At 37.2% G+C, this 25,608-nt stretch overlaps 2 protein-coding genes across 2 annotated transcripts; both read left to right on the forward strand.

Moving 5' to 3' along the window:
• The first annotated feature begins 663 nt into the window (after positions 1 to 663).
• On the forward strand, positions 664 to 18,024 carry LOC135687202 (poly(A) RNA polymerase GLD2). Its single transcript, XM_065203708.2, has 15 exons — positions 664 to 788; positions 2,309 to 2,721; positions 3,993 to 4,107; positions 8,274 to 8,368; positions 9,155 to 9,218; positions 9,345 to 9,411; positions 9,918 to 9,954; positions 11,470 to 11,509; positions 11,819 to 11,947; positions 12,876 to 12,922; positions 13,463 to 13,536; positions 14,297 to 14,365; positions 14,916 to 15,007; positions 15,560 to 15,639; positions 16,884 to 18,024. Exons 2-15 carry the CDS (start codon positions 2,374 to 2,376, stop codon positions 16,944 to 16,946), a joined length of 1,320 nt encoding a protein of 439 aa, XP_065059780.2. The 5' UTR covers positions 664 to 788; positions 2,309 to 2,373; the 3' UTR covers positions 16,947 to 18,024.
• A 4,191-nt stretch (positions 18,025 to 22,215) lies between these two features.
• On the forward strand, positions 22,216 to 24,259 carry LOC135687204 (sarcoplasmic calcium-binding protein). Its single transcript, XM_065203709.2, has 2 exons — positions 22,216 to 22,501; positions 23,846 to 24,259. Exons 1-2 carry the CDS (start codon positions 22,247 to 22,249, stop codon positions 24,170 to 24,172), a joined length of 582 nt encoding a protein of 193 aa, XP_065059781.1. The 5' UTR covers positions 22,216 to 22,246; the 3' UTR covers positions 24,173 to 24,259.
• The last annotated feature ends 1,349 nt before the right edge of the window (positions 24,260 to 25,608 follow it).

The raw sequence follows: 25,608 nt of genomic DNA on the forward strand, positions 1-25,608 counted from the left end.
AGTCTGCCTTAATCTTTTTCCAAACTTTTCTACATTGATTTGAGCTGCATTCTTACCCTTCTTTGGATGAGCTTCTTCATCAGTTTCAACTTAGGTTTTAGAATCCTTCAAGCTAACCGATTCTGCCATGCTTTGAACTGTTTTAAAATGAATTAAATAAACATGGACACTTCTGTCTTTTTTCTTCTGTGAACATCGTTCAATTCAAGGGCAAAAATTATCATTCGAATAAAACTCGAATTGAACTTTTTTTGCAATGCAATGTTTTCTTTAAACTATAAAAGTATATTGTATACATGTGCGCATGTGCACATAACTTCTTGCAAAAGGGGATCATTGCAACGAAATGTGTTATGCTAAACTTGCCAGCTTTACCTAACAGGATCACTTCAGCCCCCATCAACGTTTCATAACAAAATCAACCGTCTCCCTCCCCTTCCGAGTGTTACGTCGCGGTTGAACCATCCTTATTCGATGAAGTTCCGCATGCAGAAATTCCTAAAATGAAAAAATGATAGAGCAAATCTTTGCTCAATCCAACCAGTTGGGGTTAAACGTGGGTAACTTCATTCAATCCAGTGGGGACGAAGAATTTTAGGGTTGCTTTTCAAGGAGGGGGCACGCTCCTTCGCTTCTCTATTCCTACGCAGCGTAAAATACAATTCAATTCAAGAATTATTCGGTAAATTATTGCCACTTGAAAAGCACAAGAAAATTGCGGCGTGACATTTTGGAGCCGGAGTGTTGGCCCTTTTTTGGCAAAAACTGTGGGTAAACTCGATATTAATGTGAGTATATCTAATTATACGATATATTAGTCTGGAGGCCTTAAGAAACTGTACATGCATGGTAAGGTTGTGGCGAGAGGGGGCTTCAAAACCGCGAGAAGTTGTGAAACAGCCTGAGGACTGTGAGTAAAATTGATTCAAAATGAATACTTCGTGGAAAAAAGATAAAAAGCACCGTAATATTTGTTTTATACAATTTTTCTATTGTTCAATTTCAATATTTAGCTTGTGCGATTCTTTGGAGAGCAATGCCCATGGGTCAAAAACGTTTTGATGTGCTTTCAACCTCCAGGCTATTATGTAATGATGGGTCTTAAGGAGACGTCTTAAAATATACTTAGCTATTTCTGACAAGTAGGTTTAGTACAAACAATGTATTCATTCGACAAGTAAAGCATCTCTTAGTGAGAAAATTTTCAATAACAACATTATTAAACAAGGCTACAATGTTTTGTTGAAGTATGCCATCAGCATTACCACTATTCTCTGTTCCAGGCAATTTTTATCTTCATATTTGCCAAAAATGTATCATAGAATTGGAATATTCATGTTAAAGTTAGTCTATGCCACAAATTGCAGTTTGTTTTGACTGTCAGGCAGTGAATTATTCCCATTTTTAAAATAACTTAATCCTATATATTTCAATAAATAATATTCATTATAGCAGCAAATTCCATTCAAATCTAAAGTAGCATCTAAATATTCAACTTAACATGACTGAACAGTCTAAACAACATGAAGCTTTCAGTATAAGCAAATTTAAAATCTGGAGTCCATTTTTGAAAAAGTTCTGTAGATAGTGAGATACAATCGATAAAATCAACTCTGAAAATATAATTATTTATTGAGCATGAAGTGACATATGTACTTATAGCAATCACTTCCCAAGACAAGTTGAAAGCTCACAGGCACAATCTTCTTATTAAACCTTTGGGAAACCCAATCCAAGTGTGCAAGTAAAAATTTGATAATTTATTTCTTTGATTTTTGGACAACCTCAACAGTCATGTGCGTGCGTTTTCTGATTGGCCTATTTCGATCCAAAACTGGGTATTTTAGCGTAGAGTTTTCCATCTATGTTCAAGTAAAGGGGGTGCCTAAGTCACGGTTAAAGCAAATTAAAATTGAAAGAAGTAAAACACCACACTCCTGACTGAGGCTATTACATTAAGGCAACCGTCAGATACTAAAGGGGCCTATTAAGTCATCTGTCGATTTTCTTTGAAGTACATTCTATGTATTACTGATTTAGCTCGCCTCAGCAAGTGAGGGGAGCGATTCACAGCTCACCTATAAAAATACAAACGGCAAGGCCTGACATCATGTCATTTGTGCGCACATGATTTGTTGAGGTTGATGATAATTTAAATCACAATGACAGATAAAAACAACACCTGAGATGTCAACAAGAAGCTTCAAAATAAAGCACTCCATTTCATATTTAATTTCTGTTTAATAAGACAAAACCATGGACTAACTCTGACCTTCTTTTCTCAAATCATTTATCAATTTTTTTATAGGAACTGATTGAAAAGGAACAGGATTTTGGAAGACACTTGGATGATTGTCAAAGACTAGATTCAGAATGACAATGCAAGCAAACAGTAGAAGACTGCCAAATGCAGAATTATTTATCCCTTTGACACCTGTGTTTCCTGTGGACCATAATGGAGGAAGAAATGACTTTAGAAATCGCGTTCATTCTCTCCCTAGCATGAACTTTAATCCAAACTTCACACCACATTCAAGTCATAGCAAGTCACATTCTCACGGACAGAATTCATCATCGATAAATAGAAAAAGGAGAAGTTATTCATCAGCACAGCCAAATGGACTTATAATTGTCAACGATGAACCTGATAACAAGAAAAAGAAAGGCCCAGCCAATGTCATTCCAGCAGACATTGACCCAAAGCTGTCATATTTTGACACGGTTTGTGCATTTTGTTCTCTGCTCATCTGCAGTCGTAATAATTATTACACAATATCTAAGAAATATATTATTATTTTATAACATTCACATTTCATTGTCCCACTAGCAATGAGAAAAAACAATTAAGTCCCCAGTTATCCAGGCTGTTTTGTGTAGAATTTTTGAAAAGGCTCATGATACAGACAGGCTCATTATATCTTAAAGTACACCTCTTTACCAATTTTTACTACCTGCCTTATAGGAACCTGTGTTTGTATTGATTGGTTCCTATATCAATTCCATTGCAAGTTCTTTTATGGCTGTGCTGTTGTTTTTATGTCTTGTTTAACGCGCAGATTACACAGAGCCAGCAAGCGATGATGTTACATGACCGTTGCTTCTTGATGAATTTACTGAATGACTACTATGTACAGGGCCTATACACATAAAACGAGGGGACGCTACAAAAGTGTTGTTGGTTATGTTTCTGTGGATATGTAGACAATGGAAGGTGTTAATGATTATGATACAGTCAATAAATTGATAATATTCTACCAAGATTGTCACTACAGCCTTTCTTTAAGTTAATCAAGTCTGCTATAGAGGATAATGTTCTATCATTGCTTTCATAATGCTATCTAGATTTAATGAAATCAAAATAGCAAGGCTCTGGAGTAAGTATATTTGCATTCTGCATCTCTGACCATGTTACAGAACATGTGAGATTATCTCTTTACCACTCTACTGCTAAAGAACAAAAACAATGAAATGTCGGCTGATACAATGTACCTTTAATGAGGCTGGGGAGACTCACAGCCTAACAACTATTAAAGGCGTACTGTCTCTCTAATAAACTGAAACATCATAACCATACACTGTAGCACTGCTGTAACAAGTAATTTTGTCAGGTTTTGCTAAATAGATCCATGGTGAATTTATTTACAATCAAATATATTAGATACAAGGTTAATGTGTCATATGTCACTGTCATGTGATTTTTTGGGAAAATTCAGACCTCTGATTGGCTTAGCAGGTAGACGCTGCTTTTTTGTACCGATTGTGATTAAACTTGTTTGATTTTGATTGGTCTGTGTTTTCTTTCTCCTTATGGCATGTATTTTCTCCTTATGGCTTGGATCGCGTTAAAGTTAATGTTTCGTGTGATTTTCTATTATCTCTCTTTGTAACTACATCCATCTATACTATCAGTTTGGCTATTTTCTATGTTTTTGTTTGTCATACCATTTGAGTTTTATAAATAAATAACATGTTTTGTTTTCTCTTGAATCCAGTTATCAAATGAAATGATGCAATATTCAGCTGCATGTGAGCAAACTCAGGAGCTTCTAGAGAAAAAGCTGAGACTGCGTTCCACGCTCTTAGGAATATTTAGAAGAGAGTTTCCAGGTATTTACAAATTGTTGATGTCAATCTCTGCAAAGAAGGTTCTTTTCTAGAATAATTAAACTATCTTTTGGTGGTACAAAACTTGTAAATAGCTTTGAAAAAAGCAAACATTTAGTAAACTAAAGCTTTTCGTCTGACACTCTTCAGAGTTTAAAGCGTCAGAACATAGATCGAAAACTCTACGCTAAGAAATATATATACCCAGTTGTGGATCGAAATAGGCCAATCAGAAACACGAGCACATGACTGTAAAGGTTGACCAATCAGTTCCGCTTGCCTATTAGAATGTTACCAATGGAGTCCTAAGGTGAAAACGAACTCCTTTTGTCTACACAGTAGCGGTTTTTTCGTGCTTATGTAGATAGATATATATTTCTTAGCGTAGAGTTTTCGATCTATGTTCTGACGTTTTAAACTCTGAAGAGTGTCAGACGAAAAGCTTTAGTTTACTAAATGTTTGCTTTTTTCAAAGCTATTTAATAATTAAACTAATCAATTTGGTTATTGTGGTTATGTTATGACTAGATGGTCAGTCTTTGTAACATCATGGCTGCCTTTTGGAACAGGCACTACAAGAATTTAGAGTAAAAAGCAAAAAGGAAAGAAATCCTCAGAGAAATATTGCAATATGGTTGAAGAATAAATTGCAATCATTCGAGGTTTAACGGTTTGCAGGAATGGCAGTTTCATTTGGCTATCAGTTAGGGTTTGAATAAGCCAAAATTATTAGTAATATCTCATCATGAATTCAAATTTTCATAGCAAAAGAAATGATCTCATGAAATCTGTCCACCCCTGGTGAACAAAGCATTACTACAACAATGGCACATATGACATGATGTTTATGTCATAAACATTTTCAAGAGCAGCATAATCTCTCACAGACTCCAATGTGAACTGATGAGATCTCAGGTTTCCGTTTCTTTAGGTAGAACTTTTTTCTCAATAAACTTAAAGTTACTTTTAAGCTAGGTACCGTAAATTGTCCATGTTGGCAAGCATTTGGGAAAACATTTGTTTTAATGATGCATATCAATTATGACATGTCATTTGCCCATTGAAAATTTTGCACAAGAAAAAGAAACAGAGAGGGAGACTTTCTAATAAATCCTTTAAGTTAAGTTTTGTTATAGATATCTCAAAGTTGAGAACAAAATGTGAATAATCATTATAGACAGGGAATTTTTAACAACAATCGAGCAAAGTGCCTAACCTTAGTTTTTGCTCTTGATTTGGGTACTTTCAGCCTTGCTGAATATCTTAAGCCTTGGATACATTTTTGTAACACCATAGAAATCACGCGATCGATGACGTCATTTTCCCCGGTCAACAAAATTTTTAATTCTCTTTTTTGAAAAATCGCTCCAACCATCTTCTTTGGCATTGTAATAGGAGCAAAAAGTTCTAAAGAATAAACTCTATCAGACCTGTAGATAACGAGTTATTGCTATTTAAAGTTTGCATGACGTCATCAAAATGGCGGTTCTGCAGTTTTTAAGCACGTGGAATTCAAAGGCTCATGGTCATAATTTAGGTTGCTTTACCTCGATTTTGAAGTTTTTTGACCTTTGTGTTATTTGGCAACTCAATAATGTCATTTGAGCTGATATATTTGCACGCCTGGGAAACTAAGTATTGAGCAAAATGCAAGCAAAAGGAAAATGTTCTAAAAAAAATTTTTCTTCAAAAAAGCTAAACTGAAGAGGAGCTTTAGTCAGCAATGAAAGACCGTCGATTCGTCAGCATTGTCGCTCGGCAATGAACTCCAACTTTTAAAGCAGCTAGAGAGTACAATATTTAAAAGCACTTACATGCCATTGCCAAGCATGAGTTGATACCTCTTGCACTCAATCATCACAATTACAGGCGATGTTGCAGTTATCAGAGTGTCTGTCGAAGTCATTTGAAGGAAACGATGCACAGGGACAGATTTACTATGATGGTGGGGGGAGGGGGTGGTGCAACAATTTGTATCCTTTGGCAAATTTTGCTACCATTTGTTTAAAAACATTTTTTGGTATTCAACAGTAATCAAATATCGCCAAGATTTTTCTTTGTTTACCTTGTTATCTTCTTTATCTTGAAATTAAAACCGAATTTTAAAGATAGGCGTTTCCATCATTTTCCAGTGACATGAAGGGTGTGGCATGAAAATTCAATTATTATCTAACAGCCCGCACCCTTATCCTTGCCGCTTAAATCTGTCCCTGACTTTGCATCCAGCTTTCTCAGACCTGAAGATTGATGGAATTGATATAAGAATTACTGGTAAGCCATATTCCAAATTTCACAACGAATTGCTCAATAGAGAGACAAACGTTACACAGGACCTTTTCGTTACAACTTTATATAAACATACATGGAAGTTAATACATGTGTTAACACGATTCATACGCATTGCATGGTCAGAGTAGGTCTTGGAAAGAAATTACATATCAAGACAGCTTCGAAAGATAACGAGTCAACAGAGAAAAAAAGTTTCGATCGTCTAGCTCATTAAAAGTACAAAAAGCTTTTTCACTCTAATAAAGAAGTGAGCTTGAATATAGAAGCCGGTGCCGCTTTCTATTGCAACACGTTCGGACTGTTCCGTGCATCATCGAGTAAAAAGTTGATGCTGCAAGGCTTGCATGAATGCCACAAAATATAAGATGGAGTTACATTCGTCATAACTATGCAAAATTAAAGTAGCCCGTAAAGAGGATTGCAAGGGTTGTGCAAAGCAAGGAAAGGATATTATGCTTGAAGTATCCTTCATTGTCATAGGGGAACACAAACATACAGAGTCTAAAGAAATCTTTGTTCTTGCAAAGAGATCTTTGTTCTTGCATTCGTGTGTTATCAAAGACGTAGACATTCGGCTTGTGCTTCATGCAGAAATGCAAGAATCAGATGTAGTCCTTATCTCAAAAAAATAGTGATGTTCTTGTGCTTTTGATTTGGGCGTAAAAACACACAGGTTTAACAATTATGACCATGAGAGATTCATCAAAGTTGGAAGCATTTGCAGAAGCCTCGGCAAATAACTGTGTTCTTCCCTGCCAGCATTCCATGCTATCACAGGGTGTGATAACACATCCTACTTCTACAGGGCTGGGAAACTAATTAACTTTTCCGATCTGAGAAAGCTAGATGCATCGTTTCCTTCAAATGACTTTGACAGACATTCTGATAACTGCAACATCGCCTGTAATTGTGATGATTGAGTGCAAGAGGTATCAACTCATGCTTGGCAATGGCATGTAAGTGCTATTAAATATTGTACTCTCTAGCTGCTTTAAAAGTTGGAGTTCATTGCCGAGCGACAATGCTGACGAATCGACGGTTTTTCATTGCTGACTAAAGCTCCTCTTCAGTTTAGCTTTTTTGAAGAAAAATTTTTTTTAGAACATTTTCCTTTTGCTTGCATTTTGCTCAATACTTAGTTTCCCAGGCGTGCAAATATATCAGCTCAAATGACATTATTGAGTTGCCAAATAACACAAAGGTCAAAAAACTTCATAACCGAGGTTGAATTCCACGTGCTTGAAAACTGCAGAACCGCCATTTTGATGACGTCATGCAAACTTTAAATAGCAATAACTCGTTATCTACAGGTCTGATAGAGTTTATTCTTTAGAACTTTTTGCTCCTATTACAATGCCAAAGAAGATGGTTGGAGCGATTTTTCAAAAAAGAGAATTAAAAATTTTGTTGACCGGGGAAAATGACGTCATCAATCATGTGATTTCTATGGTGTTACAAAAATGTATCCAAGGCTTAAGATATTCAGAAGGCTGAAATTACCCAAATCAAGAGCAAAAACTAAGGTTAGGCACTTTGCTCGATTGTTGTTAAAAATTCCCTGTCTATTAAAGAGTGAAAGAAATATGTGTTATAAAAACTTCGTCATGGGACTTATATTTATAAGAGCAGTTTGAGTTTTTACAGAAATTCTGTATTTATTTTCTTCCATAGAATAGCAGTTATTTATTTTCTTCCATTTTTGCTTTGTTGGAGGACCCGGCACAAAAGAGATATATTTGCAAAAATGTTCCAGTATTTCAGTGCCTAGCAAGCTGTTTGAGGGTGCTGGGTAATGTCATATTCTTTCTCAAAGTTAGATAAGAAATCCATTTGAAATCTGCCAATTAGTCATTTATTCTTCTGGTTTTGTTTTTTGTCAGGTGCAAGCCTTCATCTGGTTGGCTCGTCTTGCAATGGTTTTGCCTCCCAATCAAGTGATGCAGATTTTTGTTTGATGTTGACTCATTGGAGACACGTAAGTTTGTTATCAATACTCTGATTTTGGCTTGTTAATGGTGAATTAAACCCTAGTCCTTTTTCATGTTTTAGCATTTATAAAAGTCAGGTTTTTTTTAAATAAGCCATCGTACTACAGGCTACTAATAGGTTGCTAGGCTCTAAGTTTATTTAGTATCTCGTAGTTTGCATTTTAATGGAAATGCAACTTATCCAGCCAAGAGTCTGAGCTTGGTGATTTTCTTTATCAACTCCGTAAAGACACTGTTAGGAACAAGTAACCCAAGCATTAAGCTGCAATCGTGGCATTCTATGTCAAGTGAGACATCAAAAGACAAGACTCTTTGAACTTCAATCGCATAGATTCTCTTCTTTCAACTTTGATTAAACTATTGACTCTAACAGCACTAGATCTTACCCATAATTCCAATCGTTTGTTTATTACATCTATTTAATATTGCTTTGACCCTAGATCGGTGTTTAGTGATGCTCTTAAATTCATGTAATTAGCGGGCAATTGGAATAGTGAGTTTAGTTTTTGACCAATGTTGTTTGAGTCAAAAAGTAAATCAAAGTGTAAAACGTGAAGGAAATCTTTGAGATTGAGGTCCAATGCCCTTTCTGACTTGGAATTCCTCCAACCATATTTATCGGCTACTGATCAATAATTTCGTTTTTATTTCCTCTAGTTTTTCTGACTTTAGAGATGAATAATGGTTCATCCGAGCCTCATTTTTATTTTTGTCTCCTAACATTTGACCCAAGTAATTGTCGCAACTTAAACTTTTTTTCCATCTTTTTGCAGGTCGACCAGAGATTTGAAGCCGTTCACTACCTTAGAACACTACATAGATTATTAAAACACTTCCGTATGTAATTACTTTATTCATATATTCATTATATCATGCTACAAATTCTAATGTAAGCAATTCGAAAACAAAGTAAATGAAAAATCTAGTTTGTTATGAATAAATTGTGATTTTCTTCATTCACAGCATATATAAGAGAGCTTCAAGTTATTAGAGCAAAGGTTCCAATTTTAAAGTTCAAAGATTCTGTGAGGTACATTTGATGTAATTTTGAAATATCTACATTCGATAAAGGCTGGTTTTCATATAACATATTTCGCCGTATTTCATCGCATTGCAGAGTCTACGATAAATTAAGATTACTTCGTTATATGAAAACAAACCAAATTTTATGAAAACCACCTATCGTAAATAATCCTAGTAGAACGTAATTCATCGGAAGAAATCAAACAATTTTGTTTCTCCCGACAAAACACGTTGAATTACGATGAATTAAGATGAATTGCGTTTTTCGGTTTTAATATGAGGTGAAAATCGCGGAACCTGAATTGCGATGAAATGCGTCGAAATACGTTATACGAAAACCAGCCTTAAAAAATATTGAATTTGTGCATTGAATTGGCTTCGATTCATCAATTCGATTTGATATTTGATCCAGTTTTCCTGGACTTCTTTCTCGTTGTAAATAACAAGTCTCCTTGTTCAGTTTTTATTCTTCCGCAATTAATCCCCTTCTCACCCTCGCGTTCTTTTTTTCAGTGCTTGTGAATGTGATATAAACATTAACAATTCAGTTGTGAGTATAATTCCCGCTTTTCTTTGTACTCTTGAAATGTTTTAAGCTCTCAGAAAAATTTATACCCATTGTATTCCAAAATGAATCGCGATTTTAACAGGTTTTCACTAAATACTTCGTTGGGATGTGTGAATTTCAAATTTGGGCATGTCATGAATATGGAAATATATGATGAGCTAAAGAGCTTAAACAACACAAAATTTGAAGATCTTTTTCTCTCTTCACTTTTGAAAATTCTAAAACAGATTGTTCACAAGCAGCTTTTGATGTATTTTATAGTTAGTCGCTATCATGTCAATTATGAGTTTGGCTTCTTCCATAAAATGCCAACTAAACTGATTGCACCATAAACTGGCGGAAACTGATTGCACCAGAAAGCCAGTTGACAGGTTCGGCAGCTCAAATAGGTTCAAGATCGAAAAGTCAGTTTGTGTTTATGAATAAACTCCCAAGTTATGGTATGACAGGTAGAGAGCCAGTCTGGTTTGCCTTTTTGAGATCCCATTTTCTGTCTATGCGGGAGTTCTTCAAGGCTCGGTTACTGGCCCATTATTATTTTTGTTTATATGAACGAAAAAGCTTGATGCTCAAAAGGCATTTTAAAAACTTGAGCTTTGGAATACGCGATCAAGGCGTTTAGAAAATTACTTACATAAAATGTCAAAACCAAATCTTTGCATGCCATCAAACACGTAAAGAAAAATGTTTGTAGCGTTTCTAAAACGTCCTTTTGCGAAAATCAGAATGCCTAAAGAAAAAGGTTATTCGGCCATTGGTCAACTTTTCCTCAACAATCTAGAAAGCACAAAACGTATTTTACTCGTAAAATCATCGGGCAAGCGAAATCGTTTTTATTTTAATTATTTAGGAATTTTTCTACACTTTTGAAGAAGATCCCGGCTTGTGTAGGAAGAAAAATTTCTTTTTCTTTCTTTGATCTTTGAAATAATGAAAGCCTAGCTGTCGCCGATTAGGCAAAAAACAAGGAGCCAGTCAAAGACGTCATGTTTCAAGTCTAGATCATTACTTTCGATCTGGACCTGGAAAGGACGAAAAGTATTTTAGTCTGCTATGTTTCAGGTTTTTTCATGGGATCTTCCAAGAAAGATCTGTTCTACAAAGGCCTAAATTGTGTTTACAAACCAAAACATGGGCTGTGTTTACTAACAAATGCATAAACAGTGCTCATGAATTTCGATATTGCAGTTCCTAATCACACGGACTGACCGATTCTAGATTGACAAAGATGAATTCTTCCCACGAATTATAATCAATTTTTAGTTTATCTGTATTCGACTCTCTTATTCATAGCGTTTGTTAACGGTTTAAAGAACATTTTGAAATAAGGATCCGCCAATATGCAACCAAAAGCAACCAGGCTTCTGTGAAATTACTGCCATCCATCTTGTTATTCTGCCATCCATCATTATGTTTGCCATTCTTTTGTTGTTTGTAATCCATCCAGCTTTGGCATAATCTTTTTAGTCTTCACAGTTATTTCCTTTTCACTTGCAGGGAATTCGCAACACGCATCTTCTCCGAACGTATTCCCGAGGTACGCTGTAAGATAAGTAAACGAGTGAACTTCAAACTCCATTGAAACTATTTTGTGATTTACTTTTTGTACCTTACTTTAGTTTCTCGTTGCCAAAATGCGCTTAAATGTTCTATATTTTCGAAAGATTTAAAGGATATACCTTAAACTGCTGAGAAAGCTTTAGCTAAAACTTGATGCAATATCCCCAAGCCAGTTTCCAAGGAGAAGCTGTTTATAGTAAATCCAAAACTGATCCATTTTTAATTACATTGTAACTGTGGTTTCATTATGTTCTTAAAACTAATGTTTTATGTCGTTGTTTTTTAGTGGACAAGCGGGTTCGCCCTTTAATAGTGGTCGTAAAAAGATGGGCAAATCTACAAGGAATTAACAACGCCCACCAGGGGACTCTGTCTAGCTACTCGCTTGTTCTCATGGTGATTCATTATTTGCAAGGTAGCTATCTAGATTTCAATTTATTATCAGCCGAAAAATGAGTTTGCCCGTTCATAGTGGTCGTAAAGTGATGCACAGATCTGCAAGAAATTAACAACGCGCGCTAGGGGACCTTGTCTATTTGCAATAATGTTCCCATGGTGATTCCTTATTTGCAAGGTAGCCTTCTAGTTGCTAGTTTCTTTTAGTCAGCAAGCAAATCCACCTGCAGATGTTGATGGAAAAAGAGGTGCAAATCTGCCTGAAATTAACAACGCGCGCTAGGGGATCATGTCTAGTTACTTGCTTATTCCCATGGTGATTTCACTTTCTGGTAGGTAGACGTTTAGATATTAATTGCATCATCTAATACCCTGCATCATGGCCTTCCTGAGTTTTTAATCGTTCCATTTAGTCAGCTCCGTATTACAGAGGCTTATAACTTCATAAGAAGAAATGCCTTTGTAAGGATCGAGATCACACATCTATCATACGGTAAAAACTCGATCTAACTCCTTCTATTTTACGCCTTTCAAAGAGTGGAATAATTTTCCCCGTTTTCTCTGGAAGCATAAGTAAATAAGTAACAAATGCCAAAATATTCTTAGTGGAGTCGCTGTTTTCTGATTTCTGTTAATGACGGACACCGGAAATCAATTTGTTCCAAAATTTTTTCCAACGGTCAGGTACCCATCAGAAAGCGGCTAGTAAGGTTGGCCTCACGTGCGTCTTTTTTAGTGAGGCTTCACTTTGAATCGTTTTAACAAGTTTAGATGCTTCAAACAAGTAGCTCATCTCAACACTTTGAGCAATGACTTGTGATTCATGGCCCTACTAACGCGACGTTCTGCCATTTGTCCCCACATCTTTCTCGTATTTGAGAAACAGTTAAACTTTTTAATGCGAAGTTTATCTGTGACGTAAAATACGTGTTTTGTTTTGCTTGCAGCTGGCACAAAGATCCCTGTCATCCCCTCCCTTCAACAGCAGTATCCTGTAAGTGCTCTAAATTTTCGTTTTTCTAAATTTGTTGTAGGAAGATGTTGTTATCCCTTTTGCTTTTGTTGTTGTAGTTGTCGCTGTTGTTGTTGTTGTTGTTGTTGTTGTTGTTGTTGTTTCTATATGGATAACTTAGCCCAGCTGTTAAACAGACTTCCTACAGACTAAGATTGAAATTAGTTCAAAGAACGTTTCAGTAAATCAGTATCGTCAATTGTACTGAATATTTTGATGTTGTACAAAGTCCACGTTATAGAAAGGTGGCAATTTATTACTGAATTTATTTATTACATTCCTGTTTAGATCTCATGGATTCTATTTAGAATAGAATTTCTTCAAAAAAGCGAACGCCTCATACTCGTCAAGTTAAGGTCCCTTCTTTCTAGGCCTATATTACGCATCCAATTAGAAAAGACTTTCTTCCGTTAACCTTTTCCTTCTGTGACTGCAATGAAAGGTCTCAAGAAGGAAAACAGGCTACCCGTGCTATTGTCGATTGGCTTCTTCCTTATATGACCCTCGTTATTGAATTCCCAGGACTATTTCAGACAAGACCTGAACCTCGATTATCTACCGATGTTTGAACCTGCTGACATGATTCCTTGCAACAGGTTTGTCCTTCGTGCTTTTCAAGTTTTTCTGAAACTCTGTCGTCATTCCAAGTCGAGCTCTTGATTTTCTGCCGCAGTTTTCAACGTAGGCTAGTAATACGTGGACCAGTTCCCATCCATACTCCTCATAAAGTACTTTTCTGTTTACTGAACTCCAGTGCGAAACAGCTTCAAGATGTCTCATTCCAAATGAGCTTTTCAACCAAGAACTTCTCAAGAACATATTTGTAAAAGGCACAGGAAAATGAACAATGTCATATCAAAGTGGTTTTCTGTTTACTTTTGGCCACTATCCAATGTTTATACCCTGACAAGTGTCGGATCAACAGTGCTTTAGTATGATTTGACATGTTTCCACCATTTTGTGCTATTTTCAATTTATGCGGTACCAAAGGCGTATTCTGTAATTGTTTTGTCTTTCATATTCAGCATTTTTTCGTGTGTTATTGCCTTCTTCACGTGAAACAATCTCTTTGAACAAACAATTTGTCCCCCAAAGGAGATTGCTGTATTCAGGTTTTGCTCTAAAGCAGGATAAATGCATATTTTAAACAGTAATGGCTTCAATATTTCACTAGTCGACCGTCAAATTGGCCCAGATCTCTTTGTCGTCACCACCCCCCCCCCCCCCCCCCCACCACCCCCCCCCCTCTAGCGTCAGTTGTGGTCATCAGACACACGAAAATGTTTGAAATATACCAATTTTAGTTTAGCATGCATACTTATTTCTTATTGGTTTGTTACATTCGATGTTTTGCAGATCAGCCAATAAACAAACAGTAGGAGAACTTTTTGAAGGATTCCTCGACTATTATGCAAACAACTTCAGGTAATTATTTCATCTTTTATTTTCATCTTTGATGAACTTGATATTTTCATCGTGTCGCTTTCTTTCGCAGTCTGCTGATATTTTAGTTCTAGGCTGACATTAAGTTTCATTTTTATAGCAGAAGACACTATATGGGTTACCAGCGTTTCATCTGAATTATAAAGGACTTTGGTTTCTTTAAAGCAAGACGCAGCTAAAGTATGGTTGGCAGGCTTTGCTCCGTGGTTGGGAGGCTTTGCTCCGTGGTTGAGAGGCTTTGCTCCGTGGTTGAGAGGCTTTGCTCCGTGATTGGGAGGCTTTCCCCGTGACTGGGAGGCTTTCCCTGTGATTGGAACTCTTGTGGGGGTAAATTTAGGAAAATCATGATGCAAATGAGAAGTGTACATTTTTGCATCCCCGGGACATCACCTTTCAGCCATTTAAATATTTCTCACTGAAAAAAGTTTGTTACTTTGGCGGGGCAATGTATTTGATTTTGTTTACCCTTTGTTTACTCTTGGTTTTTGATCATATTTAATTCTGAGTTTATTTTGCTGTGTTTGATCGGCAGGTGGGATTTCCTGGCAGTGAGCGTCCGGCTCGGCAGGGCTACACCAAAGGCACTGAGTCCAGGTGCGAGGGAAAAGCCAATCTTTATCGAAGGTAATCATGCTTGGAGACCTTTTTTGATGCGACACTCCTGTTAGAAAATATAAAAAACACAGCTTAATGAGACAGCCGAATTTCGCAACTTCTACTTAGATGCCTGTGAGATTATCAAACAATCGGATAAATCAGCTATTTAATTTATTCAAGCTTTGCAGTGGATGAATGGTCGCCTTCGTTTGCTATTTTCTCTTCATATGGCTTACAAATAACTGAACCTTCGTTAAAATTCTAGTAACAGCTAACCCCTTAGTTTTAAGAGCCCCTTCATAAAGTGATGTCTTGTTAGGCAAAAATAATATCTCCCGTTGAAGTGCTGTCTTTTCTGCATATGCTGTTACAAAACTCTTTCGCCTTAATGATGTGTCTGTCATTGCAAAAGTTTAAACAACAGTATTTTCTTTAGGCTGTCTTGTAGGTATCTTTATTTAGCCAGAAGAAAAGGCATTTAACAAACAAGATTTTTGAAATGAAGTTATGCTTTTGTATCTGATGACGTCATACAATGACCATTTCGTACGGTGACTGATCTCACTTTCTATTCTCTAGAACCATTTGATCTCACCAACACGGCACGATCAGTCCACTGTCAGAGGAACTTCGACAAAATCAGGTTCCAATTCAAAAAGGTTTGTTGTTTTTAAAAAGCATTTAGCGCACCCTCCGCGTCCGAATCGCGCGTGAAAGGCGCCATGTCGCGTCAGTCTGTCGTTCACACTCATCAGTTCAAATAGGCTGTGTGGTACATTTGCAATCAAGAATTCATTGGGAATAGTCTAGCGAACAAGTTAAGAACAATCCAGCCGCAAATTTTCGAAAAACTCAAGAACAGCCAGTCGAACTTCACTTTACCGGTTCTAATGAAATGAGTGTAGCTCGAAGATGGACCATTTATGAAAGAGTGTAGGCCAAAGAAAGTGTAGAGACAAATGATATCATAAACTGACTTTCATTGATGAAGAAAATGGTGAAGAATAATATGTTTAAGCTCATTTTTTTCTTTCTTTACGGGAAAACAGTATTCAGTATTTGGAACCCTTTCGAGTCCAGCAAATTCATTTAAATACATTCTAGTCACATTCTCCCTGAAAAATGGTTGAAAATGCAAATTTGGTAGGTTTTTTTTGTTCCCACAAGATGAAATGTTGAAAGCTCAAGCCCCCTTGAAAATAGGAACAATAATCACCACAAGCAATAAGTGCTTGACAGACCAATTACCACAAATGTTTGAGGTTTCACCCCCTGTTTCTTGGAAACGCCCTCCCCCTAAAATACATTATCAACATGCAATTTCGAAATCTACGCCCAAAACTACATAAGAAAAGTTGATGTCATAAATTCTCAACTCGGTCTAGCCTCTGGGCTAACAAGGTTGAAAAAGTGTCTTGTACCTACCACCATTCTTCTTTTCAGACATTTAGCCTAGTAACACACCCAAAACAGCAAACAAGAACTTACTTCACTTTTGATAACTAATTTTATACTTTGCCTATTAGAAGATTTCGTTAGAAGCCGCTGACGTCACAAAATTTCACACAATATAATGTAACATGACATTCTATGCATTTTAAGTTCTTTGCCTTTATATTTTAGATTTATGCTTAATGTTTGCTATGCTCTTTTCCAAAATTTGGTCTCATTGGTTGTGACTGCATACAAGCTACTTTGAGATGTGGAGGTTCTGCACCAATACGCTTGCTCTGTTCTGTTCGCTCTGTTCATTCGCGCAATCAATTTTTAAATTATATGTTGCTCCATTGAATAACCTCTTTTGTAATGCTACCTCTATTGTGTGTGTATTTAATTTCACGCCCTTATAACGAAATTTCTCAAATGTTACAAGAAAGTCATTTGAGTTTCCAACGTTTTCTAGGCACACCAGCTGATGAAAGAGAAACCTCCGCTGGCTGAAATATTCAGCGACCACGTTTACTAGCATGGAATGGGCTCGCCCTCGTTGTTGTTGTTGTTGTTTCATATTTATGTAACTGTTTTGTGTTAAGGGCCTACCAGGCGATTTTGGAGAGTGGAGGTGTCCCTTGGTATGACATGGGCAACACCCACCAGTCTCCTATCATGGATTATCTTGGTAGATATTTTGGCAATCATTTTTGGAATTTTCCGTCGAATAGAGCATATATTTTGTTGTAATTCTATTGGTTTATAACTATAGCGTACAATTCAAATATGCAACAGGTTACTTTGCCTTGCGTACCCGCCAAACTGGATCGGAAGCCTTCATAGAGTTAGCCTTCACGAGTGTAAAAATAATGTGATTATTAAATGAAGCTAGACTAAAGCTAGAAAAAGGTAGCTATTGAAACTTCAGGTCCACTGTGGAATCGCCACAGCGGAATTTCCAACGCGGAATCCTCACTGCAGAATCCCCATGGCAGAGACTCACTGTGGAATCTCTATTGTGATATCTACAAACGTTAGAATCTGAATTTCAGATTTTGGAAGTAATCTCTTTTTCATTGCTTCAAAATTTCCCACCCTTCTGCAAACTCTTAATTTGTTAAAACGATGTTATTTGGCATTGTTTATGCAGTGCAGTTATTTATTGGTTAAAGCTTACTAACACGCCAAATTAGTTCATGGCAATGCTCTGAATTATTATGCTCTGAAATATTTTAAAAATTAGCTTTCATGTATAACCTTTTACATATTGTTATGATAATTTAAGTAAAAATTCTCTATGTGAAATGTAAATAAAGAAATGTAGATTTGTAACTAAAATATGGAATTGAATATTTGGTTCTGAGTTTTTTTGTTCTCAAACTGCCATTTGCACTGAGAATAATATATTCTTTGCGTGTGCTCAAGTTTCCAAACAACCGTCCTAGGATAGGTAAGCTGCTGGTCTTAGTCAAATGAGCAACTGCTTTTCAAAAGGTAAGCAACTGATATTGATCCAATAAATAAGCATTCTAGGAGAGGTAAGTCACTACTCTTAGTCACATGAGCAACTGGTTTTCAAAAGATAAGTAACTGGTCTTCAAAAGGTAAGCAACTGATATTGATCAGGTAAACAAGCATTCATGGATAGGTAAGCTGCTGCTTATAGTCAAATGAGCAACTGGTCTTCAAAAGGTAAGCAACTGATATTGATAAGATCAACAATCATTTTACGATAGGTAAGTCGCTGCTCTTAGTCACATGAGCAACTGGTTTTCAAAAGGTAAGCAACTGATATTGATCCAATAAATAAGCTTCTATGAGAGGTAAGTCACTGCTCTTAGTCACATGAGCAACTGGTTTTCAAAAGATAAGTAACTGGTCTTCAAAAGGTAAGCAACTGATATTGATCAGGTAAACAAGCATTCATGGATAGGTAAGCTGCTGCTTATAGTCAAATGAGCAACTGGTCTTCAAAAGGTAAGCAACTGATATTGATAAGATCAACAATCATTTTACGATAGGTAAGCTGCTGCTCTTAGTCACATGAGCAACTGGTTTTCAAAAGGTAAGCAACTGATATTGATCCAATAAATAAGCTTCTATGAGAGGTAAGTCACTGCTCTTAGTCACATGAGCAACTGGTTTTTAAAAGGTAAGCAACTGATATTGATAAGATAAGCAGGCATTCATGGATGGGTAAGTCACTGCTCTGAGTCAAATTATCAACTGCAGAGAAATCTTTCTGAATGGCTGGACGAACAGAAAACGACCAAGATTCAATAACATTGCAGTATTGAGCTTTTGGAATGACAGAATGAGAAAAGAATGACAATAAAAAGTTTTATCATTGCACGATTGTGCCTTTCTTCATTGCGTGCCGTTCATCATTGCACAAATAGGTCATCACCCGCACGTTAAATTTCTCTTTGGAAAGAACCTCAGTATCTCATCTGTCAAAATTTGCAGTTGTCGTGAATATTGTTTGTGAGCTTCACAATGAAATAAACTGACTTGAAAATTATGATTCCAAGCGCGGGTTTCCTACAATGAGAAAACTTCCCATTCATGCTTTGTTATGGTTCCATTCAGTGCCATTTCTGTCGCTGCGCATGCATCTTAGAGAATCTAACCTAGATGCGCACCATGATTGCGTTTACACAACACTTTGTTAAAACTAACACAGTTTCGACCTTTCAGGATGGGTTGACCTAACCTGGGACTGCAAACTTCATAGGCCCCTGAAGTTCGATCTCCCAGGAAAAAAGGGACATTCCAGTCCGCCCCTTCCTTTTATGTCCCCCCCTAATTAGCCTCTCGAATGATTTACCCTCGCACAGGCAAATATAGTCTTATTACTGACAAATATTGAAATTCGTAAGTTTCCTAAGCGACGGGGTGCGTGTATGAAAATTCTCGGTCTCGGTCCTTTTCAAATGCTTAAAGAAATTATATCGCTGTGTACAATTAATCGCATACAGGTGCCACGGTTTGGATTGATCATATATTTGTGTTATGTTTTGTTTTATCGAAGTTCAAAAACCAATAATTCACGATCAAATAAAAGACTTGAATTACTTTCTGTTTCCAAGCAAACTATATTTGTCGCACTTTATTGACTTTTTAATCTTATCAGAATTTCATTGAAGAATGCTTCGTACCTAATGAATTCTCAGATTTCCTAATTAAACAGCATTGTGATGCAGCACCTATGTTCTTGCCGATGAAGTGAGTGTCGAAGAAAAACCTGGAATTAAGGAAAGAAATGATTTGGACCCTAGACCTAGACCCTTGCCCGGTGGCGTAACGGATGTATCATGGGCCCTAAGGAAAAAGCAGAGACGGCGAACCGCGACGGCGGACGGCGAACGGCGACGGTGGACGGCGAAAGTGCCCCATCCGTCAGCGTAGAGCATGTCAAGCACAATATCAAAATGTTAGCATTACAGTCAACATATTATTTGTCTACTGAGTTAAGAGGGAGCTGAGTTATATAATCTTCAATTAAAGAGCAATTTTGGCAAATGTAGTGAACTTGAAAGATGCTTTAAAGCCCCTTTTATTCCAGGTTTGGAATTAGGTCCTTATGGTGTCTTCAATCGTAAATTTTTGAAGTATGTATAGGTATCTAATTTTTCAGTCTCAAATTGTTGAGACCCTCCTTACAATTCCAGTCTTGGAAAGAATAACATACTGCCTCGAAAGGTCACTTGCCATTTCAGAAATGGTCAACTTGAAATGTACTTTTCAAAAATCTGAAGTCAATTTTTTTATTGTAATGATCCCTAAAGCTTGGTTCCCACTAGGCGAATAAGTGCGTTCAAGTGCGTTCATCTCTAGTCCTTTAATTTAATGAAAGATAACAGATAAAATACCCAGGCATTCCCACTTGCAGAACATAAACACTCAGCTAGCTGTGTGAAGACAAGTCAAAATGTCTAAATGTCGCGTTCTATAGACTCTCGGACATGCATTTAAACACTAAAATAATTATCATTTTTGCTCTTTTATCACTTGTGAATTATGCAATTGTAGGATGTTGTAACCCTCTCTTGAAAATTATGTAAAGGCCATTGTTAGCCACACTAACCGATCAATTATCGCAACAGGAACGCAACTTAAGTTCCCTTGCATTTTCGTGACACGAATTTCGCAATTCTTTTACGTGTACATTGTAGGTGTTCTATGCTTTCAGTTTATGGCCTCTCGTTAGTCATTTCAAGTAATCCTGATTGTATAGCTATTTTCGAAATTTCCAAGTTAGCAGAAATCTCTTAATTGGCAATGTTTTATTGATCGCAAGGTGCTGACAGTCACGAAATCGATTTCATGCATTGCTACGATTGAAATTGCCTTATTTTGGCTTTACATTTGCATCTTACTTGTTGGTTGATGAATGAAATATTCTTTGAATTTTTCGGTTTTTTTATGTTTAAACGCTCAGATCAAAATTTTTCGATCTTGGGGTTTAACTTTTTTGAGCGTTCAAGTGCGTTCATCTCCTCCAAGTTAAACGCCCGGAGCATTCCCACTTGGCGTTTAACTTGAACGCTCAGAGATGAACGCACTTGAACGCACTTAGTCGCCTAGTGGGAACCAAGCTTAAACTGTGCCTGAATTCAAATACGTCTTATTGGTAAATTTGTTGCAACTTTACTTTCAATCAAACATTTTCGAGGCAAATAATACATTTCTGACGTGATCTTCTGTCTTAAAAATCCTACTGCACCTGGAAATCTACCCTGGGTACAAAAGGCCACATAAATTCGTACGCGGAAATAGAAGACAGAAGAGGAGCAGCGGAGGAATCTAGTTTGCATTTCAAATCCGTGAGATTTCAGCCGAAATCAAGTCTATATCACTGCCATTGAATTTTTCAATAGGAAATGCAAAGTGATATACTAGATGTGAACATTCCGTTTTTGTAAATCCCTGCGCGATGCACTGCGACGTGCTGCTTCTAGTATAAATTCAGCTTTACAAACGCTTGTACCATTGTCGTATAGCTTGCTTGATTTTTTGTGCTTAGTAGTTTGAGCTGATAACTATCGAGGGGCATCAGGCGCCTCCGCGTATCTTGATATCGAACGAATGATTTTGATGTGCATGATAGCGCTTGTAAATAAAGACGCGTCGGAATGAGGGAAATTAATTTTATCCTGGTTGCTTCGTGAATCATAATCCATAATCACGATCGTATCAGAGAAATTTCATTACTGCTGAATATCAAAAACTCAACAATGCGTCAACACAAAGGTAAATTACTTAGTAAATCCATATGATGACAATTCCTATATAATGAGCAATTGCTAAGACGTGACTCTAAACAAGGCAAATAAGTTCCGTAAACAAGTCACGCGAACAAAATTAGTCCGGGAAATATGGCTCCTGTGCAGGGTTTCCCAAACAGCCTACTGACTTGGCAATTGTTTTTTGGCGGATTGCGGCCGCGGCATAAGAATGTTTGGACCGGTCTGGACCAACGCAACCGCTTTTTGCGCGAAACAGATTGAGAATCATAAGAACTTGCCAAAGAGTGACTTCTCGAAATTCACCTTTTTTCTTATAAGTGAGTTGTTAGCTTTTTGTGTGAAGACACGTTTTGCCATTGCGGTTGCGTTTTTGCGCTTTATTTCATGGCAAAATGCGGCTTTTGGCTGATTTTTGCACGGTTTTGCGGCTTGCTACCCTCGATAATTGGCCCACCATCTTACGAAATCCGATGAGCGCTGGTCCGGCAATTAGTATTTGCACATTGTTGGGTCAATTAATTCATGTCAGCATCGGTAAAAGATATCTTTGCATGAACAGCAAACTTCAGTTCATCTCATTACAGCCATGGCAGCGGATACAGGCGTGAGCGTCAAATTGCAGGGTGGCCCCTCTGACCTTTGGAAAAGAAAACTGAAAACATTGTTCACGTGTATCGATGCAGATGGAAATAAATTTATTAACAAGGAAGATTTGCCCGTCTTGGCTGGCAAGTTTCAGAAGTTTGGGGGAATGACGGACGATGCCATGAACTCGTTCAGTGAAAAACTGTCATCATGGTGGGATGCAAACTTCAAGAAAGAGGAATCGCTCAGTTTTGAGGTAAGTTTAAAATATTCTTCAAATGGATTGACATAGTGATTCAAAGTGCTCATTTACTGTAGATTGTGATATTTTTATCTCTGCTCTTATCCCATGCATTTTTATCCCACGACATTACACTGAATACTCTTTTCATGACTAGTTGTACAGACTATTTTGCCCCGCCTTGCGAGAACAGCAACATAACGAAAATTCAATTGTTGTCAAAGCTCACACAGCACCACGTATAATTAGTCTAAATAGCATTTGCCGAGCCGTAGTCAAATATATGGCTAGCGGGGGAAATTGTATTCAAACTCACCTGTTTTGTACATCTGGGTTTGTTTGCTAGTTACATATGTAAACTAAGTATTTGAGATAGATCATCCGATAGCATATCTGTTTGAAGTCAGATGAAAAGAATTTGTTTTTATCTATTGAATTTTGAATTCATCTAAGGCGTATTTCAGAAAGTATCTTTATAATCTGTGTATCCAAAATGATTACGTCAATATTATCGTGGCAAAAATAACAGCTGAGGATAACAGCAATCTTGCTTATCAGACAATTCAGTCCTTGCAATTGCATGGCAGCTTTTACACCCTATTAATTAAGAACAAATTAAGAACCATACAGCCTAAGATTTTTGAAAAAATTAAGAACAGTCAGCCTGAACTTCCAGGCGGTATGTCCCCAACTGTTCTTAGAATCTCTTTTCATGACCACGATATTTAATGCATCATTGGTTTAATGCACAAACAACCAATCAGAATGAAGAAACACTATAGTATACTCCCTGGGCATTTAAGTTTTCTAGTTCTGTGAGAAAAGAGTGTATTCTATGGAAAAACGATGCCATCTTCAAATCAAGTTCAAAAAAGGTTTCTCTAATCCTATTTTGACAGCATCACCATCAACAAGATTGAAATTACTCAGTTGAAAGAAGTTCAGTTTTCATTACCAATGGAGATTTTTCAAAGCAGAGATTATGTGGCGCCCAGCCTAGCTTGGCTAGCAGATTTGAATTAATTTGATAGCAATAGTGAGATCTTGGGTTGGTATTTTAATGGTATTATATTAAGAGGATAAAACAAATTGATTCATGCTTGGCAATAGAAAGCAATACTAGAAAAGGTAAACGAGAATACTAATACCTGGAATAGGCTCCATTTAAAAATCGCCGGTAAATATAATGTAGTTAATAAGACATCTTCAGTTGCAGCTGACAACTATAAAGGGTGGCAACTATACGATATTGTTTATACAAGAATTGTATTCGCAGAAACAAGAGATGCTCTAGAGCTTAAATAAGAATGTATTTATCAAACAGATGCCGCAACTTTAAGCTTTCTTTTTTTCAAACAGGATTTCATGAAGGGCAGGATTGAAGTTATGCAATCGGCGAGAGCGAATGAAGATGCAGAGGTGCACTACAAAGCCAATTTGACGATGATGTTTAATGCAATAGATTTAGACGGAGATGGAGTCATATCGCTTCCTGAATGGAAGATCTACTACCACGCAATGGGAATTCACGATGAGCAGAAGGCTGAAGAGAGTTTCAAAATTGTCGACACCAACGGAGACAACAAAATGAGTCTTGATGAATACATTGCCGGCGCCTTCGATTTTATGTATAATCAAGAGGAATCTCCCAACACATACTTCCTTGGTCCATTGCAATCTCTATGACAATGTTTAGGGCCATTTCATCCATTTAGAGCCCCTTTATTCGCTGCATATTATTATATTATAATCCAATGAAATAGAGAATTTAAAGGCACGTTTTTATGCTCTTAACTTCCCGCAAGCGCATTGCATTGCTACGGTATTATCTTGTCAGTAAATGTCTTTGACAGAATGGCAGCCTAAAAATGCATCGGCCCGATGCACCCTGTCTCCCATAATTCTTTTGCATTGACTTAATAGAAGTTCTGATCGATATAAAATTGCAATTAAATGGACTGAGACCCAGGGTATATTCCATTTTTTCTCTCCGCCGGATATTTCCGCCAGCATTTTCATAGTGCAAAAATACCCGCCAAAGCCGAAGGGGCAAGAAAAACTAGCCGAAAAGATTTAGGGGTCCATTTTTATTGTTCAATTCAAATTGCCTGAAAGCGTGGTTGGAATTCATTTTTCATCTCGAAGAGAAAGTTTTGAAATTATCTTCGTTAATCTGAATGATGTTCAACGCAAATTTCAGTCATTGATTTATATATTTGATGCAGCGCCACGCCAATGCCACGCCAATAGCATTGGAGCAAAATTTGAAAACGATTAAAAAAGAAAGCCATATCTTGTGCTGCCAGCGACGGTGACATCCTGGCTATGCTAGTTATTATTTGCCGCAAATAGCAGTTATGAAAGCTAGTGGGCTTCACTGCTTAGGCTTATGCTATTAGCAAGACCTCAATTCAATGTTAGGCTTGTCTGGCTGACAGGGCCGCCGAGAAGTTACTGAGGCCCTGGGGCCAAAACCGGGAGGTGAGACCCCTGGAAGTGGAGCAAGCAAAAAAAAATTGCGACCACGACCTTCAGATTCGCTTAAAATGCTTCAGAACCTTTCTTACAGTTATTTTTAGGCATAGATTTTGCAAGGTCTGATTAATGTCATTCTTAAGATGCAATTCATTACTTTACGAGGCCCCTATACCTCGTGGCCCTGGGACAATTGATCCTTTTTGCACCCCCTCTTGGCGGCCATGTTGACTGAAGTGCGTCAGTGCTAGGATGATTCGATGGTTAGGTCCAAGTGTCTGTGGTTCCAGTCCCTGCCATGGCCAAACTTTCACTTAAGAGTAAACATACCTGGCATTGCAAGCACAGGAGTCGAGAGGGGCGTGGTTATACGAGTTGAAGAACCAGGACACTGCTCGATAACCACACCTACTTAGTGTACTGCAAGCTATCAACAAAAGCTAGGTAGTGACAAATGAAAATAAAAATTGAGCATTTGTTATGGCAGTAAATCTACAATTGCAAAAGTTATTGAACACATTTAGATAGGCGAGAACAAATTCATTTTATTAAAAACTATGACAAGGGCAGTAACAATGATTCTACGTTATTGCTTTAATCCAATCCAATCAAATACTGAGCAAAAGCGCTAGGCCTATCTTCGGCAG

This window comes from Rhopilema esculentum, chromosome 20 (assembly GCF_057945365.1).
Source record: "Rhopilema esculentum isolate cy_ngs chromosome 20, ASM5794536v1, whole genome shotgun sequence".
In the NCBI taxonomy this organism is placed as follows: Eukaryota; Metazoa; Cnidaria; class Scyphozoa; order Rhizostomeae; family Rhizostomatidae; genus Rhopilema; species Rhopilema esculentum.